A 19,743-nucleotide genomic window follows, 5' to 3' on the forward strand; every position below is an offset into this window, starting at 1 on the left:
GAGAAAGAGAGAGAGAGAGAGAGACAGACAGAGAGAGAAATTAATCATCCTTGTGTTAGCGTGCAATGTAATCCACACCCTCATAATTCAAATTTAAAAAAGGATTAAAGAATAGAGACATCAAGCTGAAATGTTTGCTGAGAATTGTTTTTCCTCCCAGTTTTGCTGTCATGACGTTTCATATTCACTCTTTTCTCCGTCTCCTGCAGCTCTGCTTCTGTTGTACGATGTTACCAACAAGTCATCATTCGACAACATCCAGGTAGGCTGCCTCGTGTTGCACTTGGTCCTGTACCTGTAGCTGTTGCTGCTACTTTGAAGCCTTTGGTTTTGTGCTCGATCCATAGCAACCTCCATCCGGTTCTCTCTCTCTCTTTGTACTCTTTTATACTACAAGCTATCCCCTTACAAACATGTTGTGCTTCACAACTGCAAGGGGGATTTTTGAATCACAAATGATTCAATAGGAGGCAAAATACTAAAGGAGAAAAAAAGGTTGTGGCAAATCAGTCATAATGATTGATTATCAACTGACTGGATGTTAGTGATTTGTAATGCCAAAAAAGGCGGACTTTCATTTTCTTTGTATCACATCTTCCTTCAAATCAGTCAGTGTGACAGTTGGCTGTGTGATCCAAAGGTCTCCTGATGTCAACTAAAGAAAACCAGATCAAATATGAGTTGGAGGAATAGCAAAGATTGAAAGTGAGGAATCGTGTGGTCAGCTTTTAGTCAAATCTTTGTGTTCTTTTTATGGACCGGAGGGACTTCTCAACTGGCAGACCTCCAGTCTTCTTTGTCTCTCTACTGAACTGTAAAGAAGAAAAAGAATGGAAGAAGAAACGATGTTCAATGTGACCCGGCTTGGCTGTAGTTCTCGGAATTGAATATCAACAATCAGAGCAAGGGAAATTTACCATAATTACTTTAGAATTTAGTACAAGTCCCTGTGTGAGAGGTTGTCAAGAGGAGGTTACTGCCTTACATCAACTATGCCTTGCAACAGACACATGCACAAACCCGACACACACATGTTTTTGTCGCACAACTTCATACGTTGCATGCGCATCACAGCTCGACCCCATTAAAGCCCTGATCCACTTCTCTCTGACTCATCTTTGCAACATTTAAATCTTTCCATTCACCTCAAGTGCTTTGTTGTGCAGCCGGGAGGTCACCTCTGTCTCCCCACCCTTAACTTGACCTGGTTCTGGGGAGTGACGGAGCCGGAAAAGTGTTAATGTACGTAGCTGCAGCAGCACCAGCATTAGCTCCAGGTGTCTTTGGTTTGTTCTGACTCAGCTCTTTTGAAGTTAATCCAAATTTAGCAAGTAATGACCTCTAACCGCAGTACTCTTGAATGGGAACAAAAGAAAAAAAATTTCGGGAAGGAAGCATCATGGTGAGAAAATATAAACCTGGGAAATAAACTGGACTCTAAGACGAGAAATAGATTGTAAATAAATAGCATTTACCAAGTGTCTTCATCTCAAGTCCAGTAACTGTTTATACACTACAACTCCTGAGTCCTTCTGCCCCCCCCGCCCTGGGGATGCATCAACAGCACTGACCACTGGGAAACTGAATTAGGTGATACAGAGTGAAACTACGACCAGTCACCTGACCACTCATGCGGAGGAAATCATTCATTAGACTGGAGAATTTGATTTCCCTCATGACAGGATGGGCTGGATACACAGCCTCATAATCAGAACATGAAAGAAGCTCGTATGGAAACGTCTGTGCACGGTTGTTTGAATTAAGAATGCACTTCGATGCAATAATGTCCTGCAGTGCAGAGCTGTTTATTCATCAAATCACAATCTTTTCTGCTGAGATATATTCTCATTATTGGTTCAGCTAATGAAACAGAAATAAAAACTCAATACAGAAGCCAAAGAGTCACCCAGGAACATGGAACATCATAGATTATTTTCAGCCCTCATTAATCAGCTATTCGCTTCGAGTAAAATCAACTTTGAAGCGTGCATTGGGATATTAGATTGTTTTCTCATTTCAAATAAAGAGGCATCATTGTTCTTGTTGTTTTTAAACAATAAACAAAATATTTCAAAATAAGGCATTTAACGTATACTTTATCGTACATGTATGCACCCATCAATATGTCCCATCAAAGTGTTTCAGGGCAGCAAATATTTCTAGGTGGCAACACCCACTTCCTAATCAGTGTTCCAATCAAATTCCTCCCAATGTTATTTCCTGCTTTTGTGTCCTGTTTCACTGAGAAATACGTCACCATCAATCAGCTGGATTTTAATCCTTGCAGATGGCAACATTCTCTGCAGCAACGGTGCAGTTTCACCACCGTGACTGTTATGATACCATACAGTTTTAGGCCTCCCAGAGTTAGAACGTTAGAAGTCATCTTGGGAGCACATTAGCACGTCCTTCTGTGACCTGCCCAGCCTTCCTTTCTCATCTCAGTGTCTATTACGGACATGCTGGCAGCAAGCTATCGCTGCCCCTGGCACACCGCTGCCTAACGAACACTCCTGTGAATGAATGCTAATGATGGGGGGGGGCTTTTTATCCCTCAGAGGGTGATTTTATTGTCTACATATAGCAGCTGCAAGCAAAGTATTTATGTCAAAGCAGCTGTCCATCATCTCAGATTGAGAGCGGCTCAGTCAAAACAATTTATCTTAGGGTCTTAGGAATCAATTGCATTCATTTGGACAGCATAACTGTATTTTAAGTAGTTGGAAGATAAAGCTGTCACTTATTTAAACTCCACAAACATGTGAGTTATTTAGGTGTTTCACACAGTCTGCTGTTTGTAGGTGTAAGCCATTGTGGCAGAAAATACACAAGCCATTTCGTTATGTGATGAATGTCCTCTTGTCAAAAAGCAGTGCTTGAGGGAGACTATAAGGGTCCACTTATGCCTTCACTGCAAATCATTTGTCTGGGTTACCCTGTTAAAAAGCAGCCTGGCTCCTCTGCTTCTATCAATCAATCTTGGAGTTGTTGTTTTGTTTTTTCCAGCCTCTAATGGGAATCAGAGAGATAAGAACAATGTAGTGTATTTTGCAGTTGATTACCTTTGGATTCTGGTCAAAATCACACCGCCACCAGCCATTTGTTCATGGTAAAATGCTGTTTGCTCACAAGAATTTTTCAACACCTAATCAGGCCTTTCCTGTAGCCGGGCAGATTAGAAAACGGTTCATCTACTTTCATTTGTTCCACTTCTGAAAGTCACTGATGACCAATGTCCTGTCGATTTTACTATTTGATCAGGAAGACAAGGACACCAAGCATGTTGTTGTTTACAACTGAGGACTGTGAGCTGGACCGGGGAGCTCTGTGTTGCTGCTGACCCTACACTTTTGGTTGAGTGCAAAAAGAAAAATGTCTAGACTATTTATTCAGGCACTGATCCAACTGCAGCGGTCTCATCACACACAAATATCTCTATTGACTATGCAGATCAATAACTCTAAACTCTATTAGAATACATTATCTATAAAAGTAATAAAATGTTTTTTAGTAGAGAGGCTGGCTTTTTTTTAAATAATGCATTACTTGCTGGTCTATGTCAGAGTGTGCATGTGTGTGTGTGTGTGTGTGTGTGTGTGTGTGCGTGCGTGCGTGCGTGCGTGCATGTCACTGTCCAGATGTGTAATCATGCTTATGTTCTATAAAGGCAATACGAGCAATGAAACCCTCATCTGTGCGCCTCCATTCATCTTTTTGTCAGTCCCGCGGGCAAAGATGGGCCGCGAATGAAAAGGCCGCCTGTCTTCCACATAGCTGTTAAATGTCATAGCAGCACCAGCGCAGCAGATGGTGATGAGAGAAGCTGTCAGTAAACAATGTAGTGATGGGAATTCAAATATCAGTCATTTAGTGTCAGTGGAGGATCTCATTAGTACTCGTGACGTATGCTAATGCTCGTTTATGACCTCGTCACTCACACGTCACCTGTAATTACCTCCACCGCTAACTTTATCGTGTTAGTTGAGTATGTTGGCACGTACACCTGCGTTGTAGGTGGTTGTCATTACTGTTGTTGTCATTATATCAGAGCTGACCAAAGAGTGGTCCGGGGGCAGAATTTGGTCCCACATAAAGTTGAATGTGGTCCAGCCGTTGTCAAAATTAACTTAATAACAAACACACAAAAAACACGAGTAACAACAATGTCAAAGCATATCAATACAAAATAATTTAAATAAATATTCCTTATGCATTATAAATATATAAATGTTTATGCAGGTTTTTTTGTGTGGTAAAAATGCTCCTAATAAAAGTTTTTTCAAAGTTTCCTCAGCTGGCTGAATGACACTGTCCTGATGTCAGTTTGGTGCAAGGGAAGTAAGAAAAAAATGAGGTGGCAGAAGACAAAAGCAAGGCTTTTAAGAATACAATATATTGGAGGTTTAGGTAGACAGAGTTTAGGCTGCCCTAAACTTCATACTTTATCCAAATATGTCTTTTGTATTCAACAATTTAGCCACATTCATTCATGGAATATCATGTATGCTAATGCTGATGAAAGTATTTCAAAAGTGCCAGAACTACAAGTGCAGGACAATGACGTCAACGTCATTTTTAATTCAACAGTTGCAAACAAACATTTTTTTCCTGTGGAAATGGACCAAAAAGATTGTTGTCCAACAAAAAAGCAGCAAAAAGTGCAGCAACAGGACAAGAAACGGGCCCCGCTAGCAGTTTTACAACAGTAACGACAGGTGAGATAGCACAGAGGCTACCACCATGTTAGCAATAGCAGTCAGTTCTGTTATCCGGATGTTGCCACCACATCAGAGCCTGAGGCATGTGTTGGTAGTGGCAGCCCTCTTTTTGGGGGAATTAATTCCAGATGAGCTTGGGGTCCATAAACTGAAAACTAATTAACTATTTAGTATAAAACATTGCTGCAATAAAAAGTTTGAAAAATATGACTTGGATTGTCAGGGTAGGCCCATAAATACCGAATAGTCAGCCAGTTACTTTCCTCTAGCACTGGAAGTGCACTTACTTAGCTGTCAGCTATGAGGTCACACGCGTACACACACACACACACACACACACACACACACACACACACACACACACACACTTAAACAGCAAAATGACTGATGTCCTAAATGATGGTTGTGTTTTCCTTGTTATAGGATCAATTCAATTTGCCACAGGGGCGTATAAGAACTGAGCTGCTTCAGTGGATGGACTCCTGTCAGAGGTGTTTGACTGCCTCTGTGAAAACAACTTGTCAAAGTAGATGAAAAAGATTTCCCTCCCCAGATAAAATTCCTTATCACCCCAGTTTTTGGTTGTTTGTATTTCAACTCTTACAGCCGGTTGCTCAGAGAAGGCTGCCGTCTTCGTTGTGGAGAGCGTTAACGATAGCCTTGTCCTCTCCATCATCTCGCTGCTCTTTGTTACATAACACAACATTTCTGCCCGCTCACCAGGAGAGAGCCTTTAATGTTCCTCAACTCTGCAAAAGGAAAAGGAGGCTCTCTTCTACCTGTGAGGGGGCTGACTGAGGTCAAAGCCGTTAGACACTGTCAGAGCTAAATATGACTCGCCAGCTCTTTTTTCAATGTACATTAAAGGCACCATGAACTATTTAGAGAAATCTGACAATGTTTAAGCATTGATTGAGGTGCTCAGCTGCCCAGTTTTCACCCACGTGTGTCTGTTAGTTCGTTTGTGTTTCTGGCAGTTTGCAGAATTACACAGAAACTACCGGAGCGAATTCAGTGAATTCTTGTGGAAAGATGCATCGGGGTCATAGGATGAACCCATTATAGATGCAGATCCAGGGACACGTTTTTCACTCACTTATTAATTCAGGATTTTTTTAAAAACACTATTTTCTTTGAAATAATCAAAGGACTTTTATCAGAGAAAAAATTCAGGCATCCATCCATTTTCTTCTGCTTATCCTGGTAAGGGTTGCAGGGGGGCTGGAGCCTATCCCAGAGGCTTTTGGGTGAGAGGCAGGGTTCACCCTGGAGGGGTCAGCCTCGTCCCCTCTTGATGTCTTTGGACTGTGGGAGGAAGCTGGAGTACCAGAGAGAACCCACACAGGCACAGGTAGAACATGCAGACTCCACACAGAAAGATCCTGTGCCCGAGCCAGGACTCAAACCCGGAACCTTCTTGCTGTGAGGAGACAGTGCTAACTACTGCACCACCCAAAATTCAGGCATATTTCTTACAATTTTTGGACATATTTTCCAAAAAATATGTGATGATTTCAGTTTATTTTTGTATTTATAATCTATTGTTAATTCCTCAGGAATGATGTAGCCAATTTCCAACTTCCAAGGCTAAGAAGTGGAGCAAAAATTTGAGTGGCCAGTTGCTCCAAAGTGAGTTAAACCTCATATTAAGATGCTTCGCAATAGAAATAAAGAAAGTTTACTGCCTGGCATATATTTTTGTATTTATTGTTAATTTTCCTGTGTTATGACCACAAGAGTGTTTCTGTCTAGAGATCAGAATCGGCTGACTTTTTTAACTGCAGGTAAACTACAGAAATAAATGAGTAACATTCCAAAAATTCCTTTTTTTTTTTTTTAATTTAGAAAGTTTCCCAGTTTTTCCTGTGAGCACTCCAAAGGTTTCACTCCTTGTCATCCAGTAACTAAAGAGTTCAAACAAAGTTCAAATCAAAGACAAGTAATGGCCATCTCTCACAGAAATACACACACACACGCGCGCACACACACACACACACACACACACACACACACACACTAATCTCTTTGGAGTGTTTCTCTGAGGCTCCACTGTTGTACTTGTTATGCTTTTATCCTCCAGACAGATGGCCCTTATAGCTTTTGTTTGCAGTTGAAAAACTATGAAAATGGATTTCAATTATTGGTACAAGCAGAGTAAAGACCCTCTAAAGCATGTAGGAGGCTTTTTTCGTACTCGGAAAGTTTGACTTGTTCTCTTTTTTTTTTTGTCAAATCACAAATAACACAGGGTGGCACGGTGGTGCAGTGGTCAGCACTGTTGCCTAACAGCAAGAAGGTTCCGGGTTCAAGTCCCGGCTCCAGCACAGGATCTTTCTGTGTGGAGTCTGCATGTTCTCCCTGTTCCTGTGTGGGTTCTCTCTGGTACTCCAGCTTCCTCCCACAGTCCAAAGACATCAAGAGGGGACGAGGCTGATTGATACTCTAAATTGACCGTAGGTTAGGGCTGCCTCTCGCCCGAAAGCCACTGGGATACGCTCCTGCCCCCCCGTGACCCTGAACAGGATAAGTGGAAGAAAATGGATGGATGGAAAAATAACACAAAGAAACAGAACAAAGAGCAAGTCTCCCAAAGTAGTGAGTGAGGCTCAATGAATGGAAGTGAAAAAGGATCGAACACTAATTACTGCATAAATCACAGTTGCCAAATGAATCAAATGAATCAGCTGAATCAGCGATAGAGATACAGGAAGTTTGGGTTTGTGGTGGCATATCGTGTACTCTTTTTTAAAGCATTTTCCAACCAGGAGAATTTCAGCTTGATTGACAGTCCCTTATCTGACCCACCTGTGGAAAACTGCTGGCGGACATGTCACAGGGGACATCATAAATAATGAGGCCTAATGTCAAAAACCGCCACACACCTGACAGGGGAACTCTGCGTCTCTGCCCCTGCCACAGATGGCAAGTAAGTCAGCGTAGAAATGGGGCCAACTTACAGGTTAATGACTTTTATTCTCTCAGTCCAGCATGGAGAGACATCTCAGACGCCTCATACTCTACCTCCTTTTTGCTGGCGATTGACATTTTGCCCACTTCATATCTCCGCTCTCATAATATATTGAAAGCCTTAAATGATTAATTTCCACTTTTATATTCATACATTCCTAATACGCAGAAATTGAAATCCATTTTCAAGGTTGTGGTTGTCTTTGGTGGAATTGGTCAGCTAAGTGCAGTTATCTATTGACTAGACCAATTGCCGTTAAAATGTCATATAATTAATGTTTTCCCTGCGATTCTCGAATAGAAAAGTAAGTCGGAGAGATGTAAAAAAAAACAGAAAAAATGGAGGACAGCCACAATGAATGTATCCTCACCCTTCATGAACTCATACTGGAAGACATTTAGTATACTTTAGTTCCTCCCTCAGTCTTTCTGACAAGCCTCGCTGGTTAAAATTTTGAGTGGCTGTAAGTAAACTGTATTATTATATTGTCATTTTTGGAATAAAGTCAAAAACTGTCATGGAAGTGGAATATTAAATGCATGTAAAAGCAGTCAGTGACACAAACGTCAGCAGGCTGAGGTTAATTGGTCTGCTGTTAGCCGGCATGTCAATTCAGCAAACTGCTGCAGCTGTTGATGATAATCTGACAGCAATAGGCCACCTCAGAAGCCATGGACTGCGCGTGAGGTGCCGCGGCAGAGGTTTGTTTGTCTGCATGGACGGTTGAGAGAGAAGAAATCCACTCAGAGGCTGTAACCTCACTGCTTTTTTGAACAGGAACAGACGTCACCACGTGAATGCAAACATCAGATGGACTCTTGCATGTTGGTGGAGCTTGAAATGAGACTTGCACTGCATCACTTTTGGGATCAAAAAGGCCCCAATAACTTTAAAGTCTCGTAATGGTTTTGTATTGTTAGTTCAAACTGAATATTTTGGATGAATTTAGAAGAAGGAGAACAAGATGTTTTCTTTTGAGGTGATGCTCTCGTAAAAAATGTTCGGAATCACAGAGACACTTTAGAGTTAGTATAAACTAACACTCAAGCTCTGGCCCCAAGTCAGGTAGTTTAAGTATCTCTGAGTTTTCTTCTTGAGTGGGGGGGGGGGGGGGGGGGGGGACGGCTGGAGCAGTGCTACACTCCCTTTACTGCCATGTTGTGAGGAAAAGAGAGGAGAGCCAGAAGACAAAGCTATCAATCTACCTGTCAGTCTTCATTCTTATTCTCACCTATTTGGCCATGACTTAAGGAATGAGATTGTAGATAAAAGCAGCCGAAATGGGTTTCCCCAGGAGGAGGGCTGGCATCTCTCTCAGGAAAAAAGCGGTAAATTTATTCATCTGTGAGGTACTCAGAGTAAAGAAGCTGCCGTTGAGATGGTTTGGGCGCCTCAGTAGGATGCCACCCGGTAGGTTTTTCCAGGCAGACCAGGGAAAAGGAAGTCGTCCCAACCCCCGCCGCCCCCGCACATCTTACCTCCTCCACCAGATAAGCAAGGTTGGATCGACCAAAACATTTGAAAGCTTTTCACATATTTTACACTGCAAAATAAACTGATGGAAACCAATGAGAGGAGGCTGGGAGTGACATTATTCTATGCATGCTTCACTCTGGCTCGTGGTCACTTTCACTCATGAGTGCAGCTTTTCAAAGCACATCAGTCATCCAGACAAGTCTCACACCCATGTTTGCTGGCAGACAGAGGCGTCAGCTGCTCTTGTCAAAACATAAAAGGCCTTTCTCTCCACTGTCAATTCCGCAGAATTCGGCTTACAAGGTCGTCAGGGTTTTGATGATGTGATGCACAAAGTTTTATAAAGGATTCACTGATCTTCTATTGGATGCTTGCTGCGAATGTACAATCTGCAAAGGGGGGGAGAGTACATGCATTCACACAAGTAAATCAATTAAGAATTCCAATGCACACACATTTGGAATGAAGCTCATTGATTTGCGTAACTGGTTGCGCACTTGCATGAACTTGTGAAAAAAAAAAACGGCAGAAGTGTAGCGGGATTTCTCATGAAATCGTGTGTCAGAGTGACACAGTGTCACTCCGTTTAGCTCAGCCGCTACGCAAAGCTTAAACCTCCTCTCAGGGGAGAAGTCCCAGTTTCTCGCAGCGCTCCTCATGGGTTGGCTCACTCTGTTGTCGGGAGCCGACTTCTCCAATCCGTCTGTGGGTTTAATACTCTGATCAAAGCCTTGCAAGAATAGCATTGTCACCCATAGCAAAGCTCCTTAGACAAAAGTGCAACAGAGGGTAAAGTGGGTCATGTGGGTAGCTACTCGGAGGCTTCTCTAGTAATAGCCGTGTTCATTAGTTACCCTCAGAAAACTATCACCTGACTTTTAACAGGATGGAATGTTTAATTGTCATCAGATGACTTGATCGTAAACAGAGGGCCCAGAATATTTCAGATTATTTATTTATAGTTTGCGTTTATTTTCCCTTTTTCAAGGGAAATGTGCACAGAGAAGAAGGAGGTGATCAGCATTTGCAAATATGTAAAAAAAAAAAAAACAGTATGGTTGGCGAGAGAAGTGTTTTGATTGTTGGAAAAGGGAGGTTGGGCTTATAAACGATGTGATCATCCATCGCCGCTGATGATGACAGTTCCCACTGAGACCTTTACCGTGGTAATACCACTGTTCAGAGCCAGGACATTCATTGATCATAACTTTCAGGTTGGTTTACAGTTTAAAATATTACTATAACAACTAAAAAAAAGAACTTGTTTGTTTGCCTAAACCACAGACGGAGGGTGTCATGCGTAAAGCTTCTGTGTCTCAATAAAGAGATATTTACCAATTGGTGCATTTCCAAAGGTCAGCTGCCTGCCAATTTTACAAAGAAAGAGGTCTTGAGCGCCCTCTGCTGGACCTACTTATGAGATAACACATTATCCCAAGCATCTCTCACTTCAGGATGGCCTGAAAAACATTTTCATATTGTTGCATATCAGAAAATATGCATTGTTACTGTCATATATGATGATGGTAAAAGCCAACAGGTATACTGGCCTAGCTGTGAAAGACTAAAGTCTGATAAGAGAATGACTGTTCCAGAAACTACGAGGAGCACAAGCAAGTGTTTTCTCACTTTTCAACCGACAGGTGTGATTTTTCATGTGATCTTCAAAGTTGTGTTTGCCCAAAGTCTACCTGAACCAAATCTGAAGATTTTAAACAAATCACAGCAATTTTCTCGTGGGTTACTGTCCACTTTTTAAAATTCACCTTTACATTTTCTTCAAAAGTAAAGCTGTATAGACCCGTGACAATGAAGAGGCTGAAATTGTTGGCAGGGTATCATGGGAGGGCGGTACTTCTGTTGGTTGAAAAAAAAAAAAAGGAGGGGGGGGGGGGTTCTTGTGTCTACCCAAGGACACTTTGAACTAAAGGAAAACAGAGAAACACAAGACGGCATCAGAAGTACTCTCACATACCTCCGGCAGTGACAACTTGTCTCACCAATGTCACAATGCAACCGCCAGCAGCTGTCTGCCTGCCTTTCATCTCTGTTCCTTTCTTTACAGATCATTTGGTCTTTGTCTTTCCTTTCACTGTCAATGTCTCCCTCTCCACCTTGTTGCCTTTTACCGCCCTCGCTATCTCGCTGTCACATCCGCTCCCTCTGTCTCCGGCTCTGTCAGTCTCTCTGGCGCTTTTCGAACCTTTGAGCAGCCTCTGTGAACGTGCGTTTGGATTTTTGTTTGTTGTTGTTGTTGTTGTTGTTGTTGTTGTTGATGTTGTTTTTTTCCAAATTATATGGGCATTTTAATTTCAAGGAACGAACACATAAATAAATTATCTCCACTTCATCCGTGATACATTGTCATTGACATTTGGCTCCTTGAACATTTGGCCCGAGATCCTGGTATTAGTCGTGAATAAAAGATGAACCCAGCCCAGTTCCTGTAGCCAAGGCCACTGAGGATAAAGACTTATTTGGTGCTCGATATTCATCTGTAGAAAACCCTGCTGCTCTAAAAGGTAATAGTTTATATCGCTGGAATCAGGTACGAGTATTCTACATATCTGCCTTGATACTGACATCTGTTTCCAACAGTCTCCATTTATGCATTTAAGATGCACTTGCATCCAACTAATTTCACCCAAAGGGAGGCACAGAGCCAGAAAAAGTGAGACAGGCTCATCAGAGCGACTCAGCTATTGATTCTTTGAGAATTAAACAACAGCAAACTTTGTAAAAGCTGAGTTTCAGCTGTGAGGAGATGCATATATCCTCCTGTGACCTGCAGAAGAAATAAAGTTAAAGACTGGTGAATATGATATCCTATTGTATTACAGATACAAATGGAATTTCAAAGCTTCATGTTTTCATTTTTTGGGCAGCAAATGTGTCACAAAAGATGCTATTGTTAGCTCAGGGATGTAAAACCTTTTGTCAGTCACAGTTCATTTTATTGTCACCTCAACAAATGGATTTGATCTGGGGGGGTTTTTTTTGCCTCTCTAGGAAATCTTTGATTTTACGTAAAATTGTAAAAGCGTGCAAACCTTTTTACAGATCATCAACTCTTTTTTTGGTTTTACAAAATATCAGAAATAACACAAGTTGACCACGTGTTTCCTCAGCAGGTTTTCGAGCAGATTTGACTTCTTTTGCTCACTCAATCCCTCACAGAAAGATAATAGGAAACTAATCATGTGAAATCAATGTGTGTATCTCAGTAAGGACCCGTGGGGGGGGGGGGGGGGGGGAGCTGAATGATGTAATTACAAGCTATGGTTCATCAACTGTAATCGCAGCATATGAGGAGAGTCACCCAGAGGCAAGCTGCCAGTTCAGGGTGAATATTTAATCCTGAGGGGGTTTGAATGCAGCTCCTCGAGGGTGTGAGGGTGGATGAAAGGTTGCACAGTTAAAGATGAGACGAACAATAGTAAGACTTCTGAACCAAGAATAGGCAACCACATATTTCCTCACGTTTGTGAATTCATAGGTAGTAAATAAATCAGAGAGGAGCAAGAGAGAAGTTTACATTGACAAGAAGGTAAATGGTAGCAACATTAGCTCATGGCGCTCGCCGCCGTTTTTTTGGTTGAAGGAATGAATTGACAGATGAACAAACACAGGAACTTGTGACGGATTTTCATGGCCATACCTTTAGAATTTCCTTCTGTATCATTTGGCGTGTCGTTCTTTAGATGTTATCTTGTTTCACCTACGTATTTTGCCCAAAATGGGAGCAGCTCTGTTGTCCAAAAAAACAGAGTTACTCTTCACTGGGTTGTTACATTCTTTGGTTTTACATTGATCCACAAAACAGAAAGTTTTTGTTGTTGTTTTTTAAACCAGGTCTTAGGTCAGGTTCAGAATGAAGCAGCCAGTATTTCATATTTCAGTACAATTGTCCTTCTGTCTATCACAAAGATATTTTACACAATGTAGGACAATCCTGTCTTTCCTGTGAGATCAGCTCTTTCTTCTGAAGGTACCTCCACCATTCCATTCATCAGTAAATAGGCTGTCTTTATAAGGCAAGTCTCAACCAAACCAGCAAACCTGTTTTTTGGGGATTTTTTGGGGGGAGGGTTGTTGTATCAAACCTTGAATTGTAGGTCAGAGACCAACTTTGCCAAACAAGTTCATACTGTTGCATCGAGATAATTCATCATCCACCATGAATCATTGTGCTTTCAGTTGCTGAGGGTGTGCGTCAATCTCACAGACTGCGGTGGCATCACATCATTCTTAAGTGCTGAATCTCGGTGTGGAGTGGAAGGTTAATGAGCTTGTACCTTTAGATTGCTTTGTGTCTTCTCTCTGAGAAGCAACAGTGACCTGCAGTCCACCTTAGCATGTGGCAAGTCAATGTCTGGACCCTGGAGATGCATCGGGGAGGTGATCAGTCACTCTGTCCTCTGTAAGTTTTTGCCCCTGTGTTAGAGGGACCTTGATAAGTGTGATGCAAATTTCAAAACAACACATTCCAGTCTTTTTGCTTTCTCAGCAACCAGACATCTCTCTAAACCACAGTCAAGGTTTCTGTAGTTCTGCCCCCCCACCCCCCACCCCCCATTCCAGTCCCCACAGGTAGAGTTCCTTGCCTGGTTTAGGACCTTTGTTTTTAATTACCTCCCTAAATTGTTCCTCAAGTCCAAAAGTACACCACAAGACAATTGATGGATTATGATTCAGCATCTCTGACAGAAATGCAGATTTTGAAAAGTACCTGTGCTTGTGAGCAGGGTCATGCAATGCTAATCAGGTGAGTCTGTAATGGGCCATGCGAGTGCATGTGGTGCTGACTGAGCAGAGCCGCGTTTGGATGTAGGAGTGTTAGACAAGAACTGAAGACTGCAAGATGGTGGAAAATGTTAATCGCAGGTTTCCAAAGGCAGCATGAGGTTGCATTTTTCCTCGGGAGCCAGACGAGGAAACCATTCAGACTGGGAAATACACTGTGTGAAGGTAATTCTGTTTGTTTCCTGAATTCCATCAAGTTTTAGTGCAAGAAAAAAATAAGAGGATCACCAAAGTTGGGATCACGGTTAACTTCAACAAAGTAGATGTTATAAGAGCACCATGAATATGATCTGAATGTCATTTTAGTGATTCATCCAATAGTTGTTTAAGTTAAGTCTGGTCCAACAGTTTTTCATGTTACGAAATCAGGCTCATGTCCGTATCTGTCAGATACAAAGATAATTATGACGCGTTCATATGAGTGCATCCGGTCCCCCTCCGTCCTAAACACATGCAGCAGTGTCAACACATTTCCTCTCTCATTTCCACTTATTTAGCACGAGCGCTGGCTAGAGGTGACCCCTTCGAAATCCTTTTCTAAACGTCAAGGCGTCACCAGAATTAATTACAAGGTCAGGGGAGGCAGGGAGGAGGGGGTGGCAGCTCTGGAGCAGGACTACTGCAGAAGAAGAGGAGGAGGGTAATTGATCAGCAGCCAGTCAGAAAGCCAGTGCAGAGTAAGTCAGTGATGCTGTGCCGAGATGAGCCATGTTATTAGGGCAGGTGTGCTGATTAAAAGCTCATTAAGAGTCAACGGATGGTTCAGAGGCTGCGGCGCTCATTCAGTCACATGCGCTCCCTGAGGATTTACTGTACATAAGACTTGAAGGAGCAGAACACCAGTGCTCCTCTTCCTGTCTGCACATTTGTCACTTATCACCTAAATACATTTATCCTCTTCTTCATTCCCTTTATTAGAGCTTCTTGTATTCTTCTTTTATTTTAAATTCTCTGGTATCTCCGACCTTTTTTCTTTCTCTAACACTGCCTCCGTATCTCTTTTTTCCACCTGTGTTTTGTACCAGGCGTGGCTGACCGAGATCCATGAGTACGCCCAACAGGATGTGGTGCTCATGCTGCTTGGAAACAAGGCAAGGCATTATGGATATATTTGTGACTGTAGGTAAAGATCGGATATGAAGCAATAAATCATCCTGACACCTGCACAGTTGAGCGGGATATTGGGTATTTTTTCGATCTCCAGACTATGAGCAGGTGAAGGAACTTGATGTACTGTCAGTCGTGCTGATTATTATTCAAATATTTTTTTGACATGAAAACAAAACTTGAAGATTTAAAATGAGGTATTCAATGATAAGGCATCTTTTTTTTTTGATATTTTGTACTCTTGCAATAAAAGTATCAAAGTAGCGCGGCCCCAATGTTCAGTGCACCATTGGTGTGCATTGGATTTAATGAGCACAAACACACACCCCTCATGACACTGTCAACCCGCTAATCTGCAAATATCGGTGTTTTTCTTCCGTTCACATTCCAGCCTCTCAGCAGTGAACAGATGTCTCTGCCTCTGAGCTTATTCTGGCTTCAGTCCCCCAACACTCCGAGGCAGCCCTTAATTAGCATCCTTCGCTAATCTTAACTCATTACAAGCTACCTGAATATATGTAAACTGCAGGCAAACATGTGAGCAGAGCCTCACGGCCGTTTGATGTGGTCTTGAAGCTGATCTGGGTGTGTCAGTGTGACCTGCCAGCACGCGTGACCTTCCTCTCCCTCTCTCGCCAGGCCGATGCCACTCATGAGCGAGTGGTGAAGAGAGAAGATGGAGAGAGGCTCGCAAAGGTGACTGATTGTCCAGATGTGACTGCTGCAAAGTTAGAATCATTCAAATCAACCAAAATAATTTTATTGGATATGTGTTATGTAAAAAATGATTGGATTTCTATGGCAGATTATGAGGTGGGTTTAGTCAGAGACCACAGCTATTTTTTTCCTCTCTTATCTTTTGCACCACCTGCACACACAAAAAAAGATAAGAATAGACCCCTCAGATGTATCGCTGCACTATAGATAATGAATCTTTGATAGTATATACTTCCTGTAGGTGTTCTTGCTATGTGTGTTGTAATCCCTCATATAATCCTGGCCTCCATCATACATTTCAATGTAGCCATACAGATAAAGCCACAGGAAGTGAAACAAAACCTTTCTTTTAATCAAACTCCCTGACTATCGCCTGCCAGCACAGCTCACAAAACAAATAACAAACAAACGAGCGAATCTCTCCCCACTTCAGAGCCATGAGGTTCCACTAAGTAACTAAGAGCTCGGCCCAGGAAGGAGAAAGCACGTCTGTAATTACCACTGTGGACTGCAACAAAATCCCCCCCGCCAATTGAAGGCTCCGAGACAAATCCTTCTTTAAAACTACTGTATGGTTGTAAATGAACAACCCATTTTTCAAAATCAAGTTGACGTCTTTGAAATTGTTGTATATATGTATATGTCTGTTGGGTGGGTAGATAACATTAATAGCAGCTTTTTTTGGACTGACCATGCAGGAATTTGGAGTCCCCTTCATGGAGACTAGCGCCAGGTCAGGGCTCAACGTGGAGCTGGCTTTCATGGCCGTGGCTAAGTGAGTATCCCTGGTTTTACTCAGGTGTTGATTTCCATCCATTCATCCAGTTTCTAGTGCTTGTCCTGTTCAGGGTCGTGGGGGGGGGGGGGGGGGCTGGAGCCCATCCCAGCAGCCTTCAAGTGAGACGCAGATCACCCTGGACGGGTTGCAAGTCCATGGCAGGGCCAACATATAGAGAAAGACAACCATTCACACTCACAGTCACACCTACAGTCAATTTAGAGTATCAATCAGCCTCGTCCCCTTTTGATGTCTTTGGACTGTGGGAGGAAGCTGGAGTACCAGAGAGAACCCACACAGGAACAGGGAGAACATGGAGACTCACACAGAAAGATCCCGTGATGGAGCCGGGACTCGAACCCGGAACTTTCTTGCTGTGAGGCGACGGTGCTGACCACTGCACCACCGTGCTGCCCAGGCGTTGATTTATTAGTCAAAAGAAGATACTGAAAGATGAAATGTGACACTTTAAGTGTCAGGAACAAAAAGGCATTTGGTTAGTCGTATTTTTTCACCTTGGAAATGAACATTGTGTTCTGTTCTCCCAGAACCCTCATCTGTATCTTCGGTTGAAGGATATGGAGTTTAAAAGGATAAATATGTTTTTAACATTCATGTTTTTTTTCCATGTTTTCCGTTCGGGTTAAGGTTAGACAAATATGTCAGTTTTCTCTCCTGCATTGCTATTTTTGTAACTCCAGAACGCAGAAGGGCCAGCCACATATTCAGCTTCTTGCTGGTTCACAGCAGTATTTAATCGGCTGTGTTCAAACTGGTCTGTGTTTCATAAAAATTGTAATTGTTTGTGGATCGCTGAGCACATGGTTGGACCATTCCCTTGAGAGTTTGTAAACTAACATTTTTGGAGAGTTTTGCTCTTGTTAACCATCCACTGCTGGTAGCTTCAAGCTAAACATAGATGTCCGACTCTTCCTGGAGTCTCAAAGAAGCGATGCAGGAGTGAAATACCTCTTTGAGGGTGAATTATATAAGTTCCTTCTCATTTTTTAGTCACATGTGGCTCTAATTGTAGCACATCGAGAATCTAAAGTGTATTTCTTTTATTCTTTCTTTTTTTATCTCTTCCTCCTCAGGGAGCTCAAGCACCGGTCAATGAAGGATCCCAGTGAAAAGTTTAAGCTTCAGGAGTACGTTAACAAGGAGATGAAGGGCACTGGCTGCTGCAGGGCTTAAAGCTTCACTGTCACCCTCTCCAGATCTGTGCGTGCCGGTGTGTGTGTGTGTGTGTGTGTGTGTGTGTGTGTGTGTGTGTGTGTGTGTGTGTGTGTGTGTGTGTGTGTGCGTGTGTGCGTGCGTGCGTGCGTGCGTGTGTGTGTGTGTGTGTGGACATAAAAGCCACTCTTCCACCCATCCTTCATGTTCATATGTGGCCTGATAAGAGAGACAGATTCAGTTCTAGTGGAGGTGTCCCGTCGTGTGTCTAGACCTCCGGTCTGCTCTGTCCCAGTAAACACAACCTCCGCCTGTTGTCCTCAACCATTCTCACTGCCTTCATCTATCTTGTGTGTCCTACTTTGCCCAGCTCCTTCTGTTGGTGAGAATGTGCCCTCAGACTTCGGAAAGGTAAAAAGACAAAGTTTAGCCCTGCACACCTCAGTTATTACCCTATCGACAACTGTGGCTGTGGCTGCATGATTATATTTGGACTCACACGGTGAAAAGCAGGCATTCCCCCCCCTACTGTGTGAGTGTAATCACACCAGGCTGATGTTGCAGAATTTATGGCCTTAATTTATGCTGGGACAACTAGAGGGCACCCAGAGAGCTCATACCTCCGCCAAGGCAAACTCAGTCAAACCTGCTCTTTTTTTTTAAATGGCTTGGTTTTTTGGTTTGTTTGTTTTTTTTATTTTTTGTTATGACAAATGGCTCTGCCGCAAAATTTAATAGGTTATTCCTTGGGCCACGCAACACTAAGTTGAGAGGAAAACAGTCACATATCTATTTGTGTGTGTGTGTGTGTGTGTGTGTGTGTGTGTGTGTGTGTGTGTGTGTGTGTGTGTGTGTGTGTGTGTGTGTGTGTGTGTAAACCTGCTGAAGGACAAACAGCACTGAAAATATGAGGAAAAAAAATCCATGTGTTGATTCCTGAAACCCACTTCAAGGTCAGTGAAACATCTCACTTTGTTCCAGTGTCCTCTCCTTGGTCGACGTGGATGATTGATGTGCTAGATGTCGAGTGACGTGTCCTCTGTCCGTGTCTCTGTGTTCATGTGTGTAATTCAACAGGCTCTGTTGAGTCCGTTTAGCTCACCAGCATAATCTCAGTCACGGCATTTCCATCATCATTCTGCTGAAGCTATGTGGAGAAGGGTTTTTTTGTTTTTTGTTTTGGTTTCAACGTATGAGTAAATCGATGTTTCAGGAAGAAGAGAATTCCTGCTGGATGCACAAATAAAGTGGATTAAACATAGAAGTGCATGGGTCAGTCCACCTGAAGACATGCGTGGGTGGGGGGGTTCGGCGATAGAGGACAGCTCAAATGCAACCTTAATATTTAAAAGAGACTGTCAACAATAATGTGTCATCTATATACACTGAGGTTTTCACAAAAGTTGTAAATATGCACCATTTTTCTCTGCATGTAAAAATGTTTAGACGGAGAGGAATGGATGAAGAAAACAGTGGTGGGATGGTGGGGGAATTAATACAATATATTACCTAAAGTATTACCTAAATAAGACAAAATATACATGTGTATCTATATTTATATCAATATAGATGTAGATATACACACGCAGCTGCTTTATTTTATTTTGTCTACAGAAATGGTAGATTGCATTCGTTTCATTTCTGCTTTTCTGTTCTGCTTATATGATGATAGATAAATGGGGTATTTAGTGCCAAGTTTCTTTAAAAAATGTCTTGACATTTTTTTTATCAGTATATTTCTTATAATCTGTTGACAGTATTTAACATATTTCTTCGTAAAATAAGCAATATGCCTCTTTTTATATACTTGTTGCATTGTTAGGTTTCATCTTAGTCACAGAAACCAATAGAACACTGCATCTTTGTACAGTATTTGCTGTATATTCTTACGTTCTTGTTCTGAGTGATGTCTTGATTCTTGGTTTAACTACTTTTCGAAGTGCAACTTCTTTCTTGTGGTACAATAAAAACAGAAGGCAGTGCGGGTTTTTTTGATTGTTTTT

General features: G+C 42.2%; 1 protein-coding gene across 1 annotated transcript in view; it reads left to right on the top strand.

Annotated features, from left to right (window-relative positions):
* LOC147245089 (ras-related protein Rab-26-like) overlaps positions 1-18,612 on the top strand; it is a 59,103-nt gene extending 40,491 nt beyond the window's left edge. Inside the window, exons 5-9 of the mRNA XM_086186219.1 lie at positions 210-262; positions 14,991-15,056; positions 15,712-15,768; positions 16,488-16,564; positions 17,662-18,612. Of these exons, the coding sequence (XP_086042345.1) occupies positions 210-262; positions 14,991-15,056; positions 15,712-15,768; positions 16,488-16,564; positions 17,662-17,761 (353 nt within the window). The 3' untranslated portion in view covers positions 17,762-18,612. The remainder of the gene's footprint in view (positions 1-209; positions 263-14,990; positions 15,057-15,711; positions 15,769-16,487; positions 16,565-17,661) is intronic.
* Positions 18,613-19,743: the final 1,131 nt, after the last annotated feature.

Source organism: Aulostomus chinensis, chromosome 18, assembly GCF_037954235.1.
Source record: "Aulostomus chinensis isolate RoL2024-O1b breed Wild chromosome 18, RoL_Achi_v1.0, whole genome shotgun sequence".
NCBI lineage: Eukaryota > Metazoa > Chordata > Actinopteri > Syngnathiformes > Aulostomidae > Aulostomus > Aulostomus chinensis.